The 12,237-nt window shown below is 40.8% G+C and overlaps 2 gene segments (V, D, J or C); one reads left to right on the top strand and one right to left on the bottom strand.

Moving 5' to 3' along the window:
- Window positions 1-5,824: 5,824 nt before the first annotated feature.
- On the bottom strand, window positions 5,825-6,315 carry LOC117811860. The segment is given in 2 exon segments: window positions 5,825-6,156; window positions 6,264-6,315. Coding segments are annotated over 2 exon segments (384 nt in total).
- A 2,026-nt stretch (window positions 6,316-8,341) lies between these two features.
- Window positions 8,342-10,248, top strand: LOC117811946. The segment is given in 3 exon segments: window positions 8,342-8,353; window positions 8,782-8,887; window positions 9,775-10,248. Coding segments are annotated over 3 exon segments (450 nt in total).
- Window positions 10,249-12,237: the final 1,989 nt, after the last annotated feature.

A 12,237-nucleotide genomic window follows, 5' to 3' on the forward strand; every position in this document is an offset into this window, starting at 1 on the left:
CGCTCGTGTTTCTCACTTGGTGGGGTCCGATCACCGGGTTTACACCAACGGTATGGGGCCATGAGACCTCGTGGGGCCAAAAATCATGGGCCCCACACCGTTTATGCATTTAATATAGCTTAGAAGCCTCCCCTGATGCTCCCCTAGCTTTTTTTTCACTTGGCCCACAAGGTGACAAAATATGGAAATGTGTGTGAAAAGTGTGTGTGCTGGTTTACGCCCTAGTGGACATTGTTTGCAACTGCAGCCCCACAACGGCAGATACACACTTCCAGAAGTGTGTAACATCTCATCCAATGAGAAGCCAGGGGCCCCACACGTCAGCACCGTGTGGGTCTTAAGGAATTTTATAAGACTTTGATATGTCATCATACCAGCACAGAGCCATGCAGAACTTATTTCTATAATTAACAGGAACGTTTATTTATTTAATTGTCTCTGTTATTTAATATTGTTTCTTGCTCTGTACTCAGTTAGTTGCAATTACAAAGCAACAATTTCTCCTGAGAAATTAAAAAAAGTAACATTTTAAATCGATTGCTATCATTAGCTGCTAATGTTAGCTAGTTAGCTGCTAATGTAAGCTTTGATCACTGGCTCCAAGCTATAAGCACGACATTGTTACATTTTTTTTTCCAAATAACCTTAATAAAAATATTACAATTCATCACGTACAAGAACATGGAGCAAAGGGAGCATTGTTAACAAACACGTGTGGGGACAGATTGCTAGTTGCTAATGATAGCTACAGATGGGTGCTAACTGTTAGCTTTAGTTAATGTGGCTGCTCTTCATTATAATATTTCAGTGCTTTTACCTGGATACAGAAGGCAGTCTGTAACTATGCAGTACACCTTACATGGAGATATTGGTATAGTTTATTCAAATTAGTGCTTTGGTGCATGTGTAAGAAGGATAGGTCTGTTTGACATACATTAATTAATAAACTATTGAGGCTCCTAACATGGCAAGACATTAGGTAGACATCATTTCACTTTAAACTACTTAATAATAGACTTTTATTTACTCTGAGTGACACTAAAGTGTGAACATGAATAGAAACGATGAATCTGCTTTATTTTTGCGTTCACCACTTCCTGTGTAGAGCCTGGTTTGTTCAGCACATGGCTAATTAATTATTCATGAGGTAACAGAGGAGGTAGCTGAAGGTAAGACTCAACATGTATCTGAAATGTTGAGTTTTAACATGATGTCTTGCATTGACAGACCGCTGGTAGACTGTTTGGTCATGTTTTGTTGTTGTCCTCTGTGGGAGTGTTATTTAACTATCCTAAAGTGCTGAGCTAATGTGCTAAACAGGAGCTAACATAGAGCTAACAGAAAGCTAGGTTCTGTTAGTGTCAACGCAAACGTGTATTCAGGGTTGCCAACTTTCACCCCGTGTGACAAACATATGAGTCGGATCTGCCCCCCTCTGTCTCTGATCGGCTTCTGTCAGAAACTAAGAGCGAGAAACGATTAAAAATGAACGCGATGGTCAGTTATGGTTTGACGTTTAAGGTGGCTCGATTGATACACAACGTTAACTCGTGCAGACTAACTTGTAAAAATACTAACTACTGTAGACGTCCTCCTGCTGCAGACGTTCTGGACTCCAGCTGATACGGACTATCTGGACTCCAGCTGATACGGACTATCTGGACTCCAGCTGATACGGACTATCTGGACTCCAGCTGATGCGGACTATCTGGACTCCAGCGGCGACAGCTTCTACTACTCGTCTCATCACTATCACCTCTCTCTCTTACTCCCCTCTATCTGTCTTTCCAGACCCAACTCAGTCGAGGCATGATGGCTGTCTAACATGAGTCTGGTTCTGCCTGAGGTTTCTGCCTGTTAAAAGGAAGTTTTTCCTCACCACTGTAACTAGCTAAATACTGCGATGTGCAATGCTCATGATGGATTAAGGTGGGGTCAGACTGAGTCTTATCCTGTCTTGGTGTTGGGTCTCTGTTCATAATTTGACATAGAGTGGTCTAGACCTCCTATGTTTGTAAAAGCGTCCTGAGATAACGTTTGTTGTGATTTGGCGCTATACAAATAAAGATTGATTGATTGATTGATTGATTGATTGATTGATTGATTGATTGATTGATTGATTGATTGTAGTAAAAACGATAAGGCTGCAAAGCCTCACTTATTCAGGCTAAGCTGTTATCTCTACCTGACTGATAGGGACTGATAGGAGTTTAGTTTAACACCCAATAAAGGGATTTTTGATTTAAGTGTTTAATCAGTTCTTATTTTTTATTTTTTATTTTTCACTCTAATTGATATCCAACTACTTAGCTTTAAAAAGACCTCATGAATAATAATAGACCCAAATTTGACTAGCATGTAAGCTTTATTCAGGGATTTTAATTGATCTGTTTGTTTTTTATGTATCTATATTTTAATGTTTTCCTTTAACATAATTGAATTTCCAGCAATAGTCACATACATATTTGCCAGAATGCAGGGAATAAGTGTTATATGCTCAACATGTCCTTGGGGAGAGACCCCCTCTTGTTACCTCTGCCTTGATGTGTTTTCATTAACCCCTGAATTTTGAGGATCGGGTTTGAAAGGCAGTGCTGTGTATTTTCTTTGCTCCTTCCACTCAAGCAGCCTGAGTACACCACAGTCCTTTCTTATGTTAAATCCTATAAATGTGTTCCAAATAAGTGAACGTGATTAAGTGTGAGAACATGTTATTAGGTCCAATAATACAGGAAAGTAGTATTCAATTTGAAAATAAGGTTTCAATGAGTCTTTTTTATATAAGGTTAGGGTTAGGGTATATATATATATATATATGTATTATCTATGTAGAGGAGTCACAACAGTTACAGCATGTGTTCAAGATAGCACTAGCAACACCACATGCAATGTGGTATCATAAAAATGATAATGGACGTGATGATGAGAGGTGATACGACCAAATGGAAGTATGTACAGTGAGAATAAAAGAGGCCCAAGAACTCTTCTTGAGGAATGTTGTTGTTGTTAAAATCACGTATCTCAGACTCACAAGCACTGAGGCTGATAAATAAAGATCTGTTCAGAAGAAAAGAAGTGAACCAGGCTAAAACACCATCAGAGAGACCGGCCCATTTCTCCAGAGTCTGCAGTCGTCCACATCTGTATGATGTGTCATTGCACAGCAACAAACATGCTGCTCAAAATAACTGAAGACAGATAAGCTACATTTTATTAGCTGATGTTGAAACCTACAGAACTCAATGGAATAATGTCTGGACTGTAACGTCAGAGCATGTCTTCAGTTGCCTGAGCTGGCTTCAGAACTTGTCACTGACCGGGCCACTGAGACACTGAATTAAATATCAGTAACCTCAGTGACTTCTGCCATGTCTCTGGTTTTCATCAGTGGGAAAGTCATCTTCATTGAACTGATCTTTGGGATGATATTACCTTTGGTCGTCCACAGCAGATGTGTTTTTGACTAAAAGTCTAAATACTCTTTTTAAACCAACATTTACTCATGGTGCTCTGTTTCATTGACCTAGTTAGCTCCATGTCTCTGTCACTACACGGCTGTTGATTCAGATCACTTCCTCTGTATCTGAGGGAGGTTTTTGTACAATGTTGTATGACTGTGTGAACCAATGCTGACTGTTGATGCTATGTCCACTCTGACAGTAGTACACTGCAGCATCTTCAGTCTGGACTCTACTGATGGTCAGAGTAAAGTCAGAGTGTGATCCACTGCCTGTAAAACGACCTGGAATCCCTGATGCTCGAGTGCTAGTCAAGTAAATGAGCAATTTAGGAGTTTCTCCATCTTTCTGTTGGTACCAGTGCATTTGGTTATTATTGTAAACATTTGGACTGATCCTGCATGAGATGGTGACGGAGCCTCCCAGAGCAGAGCTCACTGCTGCAGGCTGAGTCACTGTGACCTGTCCTCTGGACTCTGAGGATACAGAGACAGAAACATAAAGCAGCGTCAGGGTTTTGTGGGCTTCATTTCAGAGGGACGGATGTTCATAGAGGAGAGGAGTTTGATTCTCTGGACTTTACCTGTGAAGCAGCAGCAGAGGAGAGTCCAGATGAGGACGCAGATCAGAGTCATGTTTTTGATGAGGAGGAGGAGGAGGATTTCTGTGGCTTCTGTTGTGATGAAGGACAGCTGTCAGTCATCCAGTGTTCAACTCTCAGGACTATAAAGTCTCCCAGAGCACTGGAGCATGGTGCTGCTGATGCAAAGTGGCTCTCTATGGAAATGCTCTGACTCACTCTAACAGGGCGTTTGGTTACACTGCTGATGATGTGTATCATTGGACCAATCCCTTCACATGATCATTTATTAAACACTAAACAACATCGATCACATCTGCAGAAATGTGTTGTGTTTAAAACATTTTCTAAACAAATAGTGAACCACAGCTGATTGTGAACATGGAGATGTTTCATTGAGTTGATCAGAGATGGTTGGGGTCCAGTAGCTCCTCAGGCTGCTCTCACATCTGTGCTCATTAACTGTCATTATTTCCTCTCTAGACCAGCCTGAGACCACACTAAGGTTTTTACCACAGTGTCAACAGGCAGAGGGGGAATGTGCTGGACTCCTCTCTGTGGATTGATTTGATATAATGTGTGTGATCAGTTTGTCTCTGGCGTTGCTTTGAAACAATCAGGATCAAGCTGAGCATTTATTCCATGTCCTCTATATCAAGCGCTCCGTTTCCTGCACTAGTTTGTTGTTTGACTAGTTAACTAGCTGATTGCTGAAACCCTTACTTGTTAACTAGTAGACACCAAAAGTCCTGACATGTTGATGAGAAATAGCCAAAATCTCTGCTACCATTACAAGTGAGAGGGATTTTGACAACGTTAGTTAACTAGTTAGATTAGACCTACCTGACCTGACCTACAAAGCTCTTAATGCTCAGACACCTTCATATCTTAAAGAGCTCATAGTGCCCTTTTACCCCTTCATATTTGACTTGAAATGGAAAGACATTTTAATATTGATACAGGTTTTGACGTATTTATATGTTTGTGTGTTAAAATTCTGACCTAAAGATCAGTGGAGAGTCATAATGTGATGCAGAGGTCCATGATCTTATTTAACTCCCAGCAGAAAGTCAAACCAGAAGTCTGGAACATGTGGATGTAAAATTTGGAGAACAGGGAACATTTTATGAGAGGAAGAAAATAGTCATTTTTTGGCTGATATGAAATTCAAACTTTGACCCAAAGCTACAGCCACACCTTTTAATGTAGACTCAATCTTTTGATAACTTATATCTTTCAACTTGTGTTCAACACACTGAACAATTTTACGGTGGATCAGATGACGCGCCTGGAAGTAGTTAATTCAAATATGGATGTTCTTCATCGCCAAAATAACACCTTAATATTAGATTAATATTAAATTATCTGACGTCTTGTTGTTTTTTAAGTATGGGTTCCACAGGCTTATTTTTTTTGTAGGTCTTAACATGTTAAATACGTAAACCACATTTCGTACATGGGAGGTGAAAGTAACCTCAGTAGGGACATTGATGTGTACATAATCAGTGGGACATGAGGGTCTCTAAAGTGTAACTGTATATCATCAGCATACAAGATAACTTCATGTTGGTGTGTGTTTGATAAGATGCTGTAAGTGTGTGTGTGTGTGTGTGTGTGTGTGTGTGTGTGTGTGTGTGTGTGTGTGTGTGTGTGTGTGTGTGTGTGTGTGTGTGTGTGTGTGTGTGTCTTCAGTGAAGTGTGTCAGTTTCTGCAGAAGCTTCCAGCTGCAGCTGTCAGTTCAGTTTCTGTTCAGTCTGACTGAGGGAGGTTTTTTTACGACGCTTTTTCACTGTGTGTACAGATACTGACTGTTGATATAGTGCAAACTCTGACAGTAGTAAACTGCAGCATCTTCAGTCTGGACTCCACTGATGGTCAGAGTGAAGTTTGAGTATGATCCACTGCCTGTAAAACGATCTGGAATCCCTGATGCTAGAATGGTAGCACGATCAATGAGCGGTTTAGGAGTTTCTCCATCTTTGCGTTGGTACCAGGCTAAATAGTCAGAAACACCTCCAGTATGAACATCCTGACTGGTCGTACATGAGATTGTGACGGAGCCTCCCAGAGCAGAGCTCACTGCTGCAGGCTGAGTCACTGTGACCTGTCCTCTGGACTCTGAGGATACAGAGACAGAAACATAAAGCAGCGTCAGGGTTTTGTGGGCTTCATTTCAGAGGGATGGATGTTCATAGAGGAGAGGAGTTTGATTCTCTGGACTTTACCTGTGAAGCAGCAGCAGAGGAGAGTCCAGATGAGGACGTAGATCAGAGTCATGTTTTTGATGAGGAGGAGGAGGAGGATTTCTGTGGCTTCTGTTGTGATGAAGGACAGCTGTCAGTCATCCAGTGTTCAACTCTCAGGACTATAAAGTCTCCCAGAGCACTGGAGCATGGTGCTGCTGATGCAAAGTGACTCTATGGAAATGCTCTAACAGGGAAAAGGTTACTCTGATGAGGGTTTTTTGTTAGATGCATGCATTAATTAATCACAGAACTTATTCAATAATTTGTAACACTATGAAATATTGATTTACGTCAGCTCTTCTCTATACATCTTTTTAAAGCTTCCTCAGTCAAAACTGATCTCATGCTTGAGGAATGGATTAAACAATAATCCTAAAATGAATACATCTCTTTGCAGAACACACTTTCTCAAAGTTTTGTCACAATGTCTTTACGCCTGTTTCCATTTTAGGTTGAAAAATTTGCAAGAGTGCGGCTATGTGTGTTTACTAGTTTCACTCCTGAAAGAGACAAAGTCACGAGTCACACTTGTTGCACAAACTGGGGTGGGGAAAGCATTCATCAAGGCTTCCTATTGGCTCTCAACTACAAATTTAAAAGTGACGTGGAATCAGGACTGAGGATTTGGGTGTTATCAGCCCCACATTATTGACATGTTGCCTGCTGATAGACATGTTGGCCTTGAAATGTTGCAACTAGTTAACTACTTGGAGTCTACGTTGATCCTACGATTAACTTATGAGGAAAACATTCAACTGGTTAATGATGTTAACGCTGCAATTTCCCCTGGAAATATTTTGGACCTTACAAGATAACTATTAAAGGTCAAAGAGTCCACATGATCTGCTAATTGGGGTCTTTTTTTTACCCAAATAGTTAATTAGTGTGACTCAAAAGTGTTTAAAGGTGACATATCACGCTTTTTTCATCAATATATATTGGTCTAAGAGGTCCCCAAAACATGTCTTTAAAGTTTATGCTCAAAAAAACACTTTGAAATCAGATTTTGGCATGCCTGAAAAGTCCTCTTCTTCATTCCTCATCAGAACACTCTGTTTTCTCTCTGACCACGCCCCCTCCGGAAGTGGATGTGCCTCGGCTCTCCAGCACGTTGATCTAATGTTTACATGTTGGCTGAATATACACGGCTGCTCAGAGATCACGTTACTTCAACCCTCTGAATCTGATCCAGAATCTGATCCTGACAGAGAGGCACCTGTAGCAGGACCTTTCTGAACCATTGGTCACAGATTTAGTGTTTCTTGTTGTTTTATTTATCAGTATGTCGACGTGTGTCTTGGTACACAGCTACGAACATGTAGCTATGTGGCTATGCTAACTAGCGCTAGCACTTATCCATGATAAATAAAAATCATCCACTAGATCTTCAAATCTGCAGACGTGGGGAGTCAAACCGACCTCTGCCAGAAAGGCAGCAGGACCTTTTCTGAAGGATTGGTCACAGATTTAGTGTTTCTTGTTGTTTTATTTGTCAGTATGTCGACGTGTGTCTTGGTACACAGCTACAGCTACAGCTACAGCTATGAACATATAGCTATGTGGCTATGCTAATTAGCGCTAGCACTTATCCATGACAAATAAAAATCATCCACTAGATCTTCAAATCTGCAGACATGGGGAGTAAAACCGACCTTTGTGTTTATTAAGACAGCCTACAACTAGCATGCCTCCCTCCTAAGCTCCTTGTTAGCACACATTTGTGCAGGTGATGAAAAACGGAGGAGGGATTCAGTATTATTTTATACAGTCTATGGGCTGAACAAGCTCTGAGCTCTGACTCCGTGACAGACCGGATATTGTTGTTACGTAACAAAAACACTGAAGTCTGAAACGGCTCGTTTCACACACATTTACAGAAAGGTGGAGAAATCAGAACAGGGGCAGAATGGATTCTTTTCATTCTCGGGGGGTTTGTAGACATGCCAGGGACACATATTTCAGGTAGAGAACCATTAAAAAGTCCATTTTGCATGATATGTCACCTTTAATAGTTCACGAGGATCATCCAAATAACTGCTAGTTGTACTAGTGAGGGCATGACCTCACTAGTACAACTAGTAACCCTGAAAATCCACAGGATCAGCGGCGTCGTATAGGATGGACAAGTTGGGATGATTCTAAGGGCCCATGACTGACAGGGGCCCCGAAAATAATGATTAAAAAAAGATCAAATAAAATATTATCATAATTAATATTTTATTCAGAATAAGGTAATTAAAAAAAAACGGTCCTGTTGTCTTCATAAAATGTATATCAGAGATCAGAGAGCTGTGTCCTACATTTATGTTTCAGGTGTCTGGACACATTTTTGAGACATTTCTTCAGTTTTAATAATGAACTTTAAAATGTATCTCTAAGATATATATATTATAAACACATGTTACAGTTTTAAAGTAGACGTCTGTGTTTTTATTATTTTAATGAATCTGAAAAACTTGCAGACAGAGATTCATTTCAGTGAGTGTGTTTGTGTCAGAGTCAGAGAGCCGTGTCTCTACAGTCACAGGTTTTTGTACGGCGGCTCAATGACTTTGTATCACTGTGGTACACGTTCGGTGGAGGAACCAGACTGGATCTTGGATGTGAGTCAAATATGAACTCTTTATTGTTTCAGGAGCTTCTTTGTTTTTAATGTGAAATCTGTAGGAGATGAATCACTTAGCTTTTTGTTCAAAATGGGAATTCTTTAAGAAAACAGACAAACTTCATGTTGAAAGTTTAAAGTGTTGCAGAAACAAATGAGAGTTTAAATTGTAGAACTTTAAAGGCTGAGCAGTTTTTAATGAATAACTGATTTATTGTCTTACTTTGATGAAGGAGTTCCATCTTGAGGGCTGGTAGGTTTAGTTCAGTCAGAGTCAGAGAGCCGGGTCTCTCTACAGTCACAGGTTTGTGGAACTAAACTCAGAGCAGCTTTACTGAACACATCTTGAAGCGTTCCTGTCAAACTGAAATTTAAAAAACTTAGAGGTTATAAAAAATCCACCATCTGTTTAACATTTTTATATATAATCTGTGATTTTAATTCAACAATCTGTCATAGTCACTGTGTTATCTGTGTTGGTAAGTAAAGCAGAGGAAGGTTTCTGATAGGTGTTATCAGAAATTGTTACAATTTTTACAGTTTTTAAACATTTTTTACACTTTTTGATCCTTTTGGTTCTAATTTAGATTCTCATGAAGAGCTCTGAACTGCAGTCAGTAGTTTTTCTGGGATTGAATTTGCAGTGTAGTTTGATGTGTTTGAGCTGGTTCTGTATGATGAGTGTCTCTGTGCTGATATGCATGAGAGGCTTCTTAAAGGGAAGTGAAACAATGTGTGAGTGAGTGACTGGTGGAGCAGAAAAAACACCTGACACAAACTCCTTCAAGCAGAAGTTCAACTTTCAACATTAAAGCTGTCTCAGTGTCTGCTGTTTGATTGACAGCTGTGTGCTCCCTGTCCTCTAAGCTGATTGATGTCTCCTAGGTGATACACGTCCCACCCTGACGGTGCTGCCCCCGTCCTTTGAAATGCTGCAAAATGGGACGGCCACGCTCATGTGCCTGGCCAACAAGGGCTTCCCCTCAGGCTGGAGTCTGGCCTGGAAGGTGGGCGACGGCAGCAACATCAGCAGCAGCTGGGAGGAGAGCAAGAGCCCTGCTGTGCTGGAGAAGGACGGCCACTACAGCTGGAGCAGCACCCTGAGCCTCCCTGCAGACCAGTGGAGGAAGCTGGGCTCTGTGACCTGTGAGGCCACCCAGGGCTCCCAGACTCTGGTCTCAGAGACACTGAGGAGAGACCAGTGTTCCCAGTCCTGACTCACTGGGACTCTGCTCCTGCTTTAACTCTGATCCTGGTCTCTATCTGCTCTCTGCTGCTGTCTCTCTCTCTTTATTTCACAGCTTTCAGCACAAACATTTACCAGCTTGTTGTTTTCTTTGAGTTTCATTAACAGACAATAAAAATCTGTCAATCAAATTCATTGTTTGTGTTTGTGACTTTATTTGATCTTCATGAGTATTTTTCAAGAGGGAAAGAATGATGGATTTAAATAACGGTGGCTTTATGGACAGAATCATGAGGGTTTGTAAAGTGTAACTGTATATCATCAGCATACAAGATGATTTTATGGTGGTGTGTGTTTGAGAAGATACAGTGTGTGTATGTGTGTGTGTGTGTGTGTGTGTGTGTGTGTGTGTGTGTGTGTGTGTGTGTGTGTGTGTGTGTGTGTGTGTGTCTTCAGTGAAGTGTGTCAGTCTCTGCAGAAGCTTCCAGCTGCAGCTGTCAGTTCAGTTTCTGTTCAGTCTGACTGAGGGAGGTTTTTGTACGACACTTTTTCACTGTGTGAACTCATACAGACTGTTGATGACATGAACACTGTGACAGTAGTAAACTGCAGCATCTTCAGTCTGGACTCTACTGATGGTCAAAGCAAAGTTTGAGTGTGATCAACTGCCTGTAAAACGATCTGAAAACCCTGATGCTCGAATGGTAGCCAAGTAAATGAGCAATTTAGGAGTTTCTCCATCTTTCTGTTGGAACCAGGCAACATGATTTCAGATATAGACATCCTGACTGGTCCTGCATGAGATGGTGACAGAGCCTCCCAGAGCAGAGCTCACTGCTGCAGGCTGAGTCACTGTGACCTGTCCTCTGGACTCTGAGGATACAGAGACAGAAACATAAAGCAGCGTCAGGGTTTTGTGGGCTTCATTTCAGAGGGACGGATGTTCATAGAGGAGAGGAGTTTGATTCTCTGGACTTTACCTGTGAAGCAGCAGCAGAGGAGAGTCCAGATGAGGACGCAGATCAGAGTCATGTTTTTGATGAGGAGGAGGAGGAGGATTTCTGTGGCTTCTGTTGTGATGAAGGACAGCTGTCAGTCATCCAGTGTTCAACTCTCAGGACTATAAAGTCTCCCAGAGCACTGGAGCATGGTGCTGCTGATGCAAAGTGGCTCTCTATGGAAATGCTCTGACTGACTCCAGCAGGGTCTTACATCACACTGATGATAAATTTATCATTCAACCAATCCCTTCAAAGGACCATAAAGTAAACATGATTTCAGTTCATCTGTAGAACAGAAGAGATCTCAGCAGCTCTTTGTGGTCAGTGCTTTGTTTTCCCTTCAGCATTAACTGGTGGTGTCGTTTTGTGGGACAGTGTCTGTTTCTATGACATCACTCTAAAACAACAGAAGCTGAACATTTCCTTCAATGAAAATTTGTTTTTCTTGTGTTTCATACATGTCAACAATAAGTCCTGTGAGCACACCAAGGTCAGTCATGGAGTTCCTCAAGGTTCAGTGCTTGGACCGATTCTCTACACCTTATATTTGCTTCCTCTCAGTCATAACATGAGGAAACACTGCATAACTTTTCACTTGTATGCAGATGACACTCAGTTATACTTGTCAATGAAGCCAAAATAAACCAGCCTGGGAATCAGTCATGGAGTTCCACAAGGTTCAGTGTTTAAAGCCATTCCCTTTCACCTTATATGATTGTAAAAAGTTTTCCTCACATTTAAAAAAAAAACAAAGTTTATCATATTTGGCATTCGGCAAATAAAAAGTCAAGTTAAACTTAAGATCAGTGAAGTTGAAATAGAAATGTTGAATAAAAATACATTTCAGGGTGTGATCAATGATCATGAACTTAGTTGGAAGCCACATATAAACAATGTCTAAAGTAAAATGTCAAAAACCAATGCCATACTTCATAAAACTAGAACTCTTGAATCAAAACTCAGTGTACACTATTGTTGTCTCCATATATGTCCCACTGTGTGAAGGTAAGGGGTAACACTTACAAAACAAACACTGATTCCAACCAACCAACACATTATTGATTATTTTAAAGGGCCTTAAATTTGACGACTTACTGGAATATGAAAGTACAAAGGTTTTGTACAAAGCACAAAATAATTGACTTCACAAATGTGTTCAGG

This window comes from Notolabrus celidotus, chromosome 1 (genome assembly GCF_009762535.1).
Source record: "Notolabrus celidotus isolate fNotCel1 chromosome 1, fNotCel1.pri, whole genome shotgun sequence".
In the NCBI taxonomy this organism is placed as follows: Eukaryota; Metazoa; Chordata; class Actinopteri; order Labriformes; family Labridae; genus Notolabrus; species Notolabrus celidotus.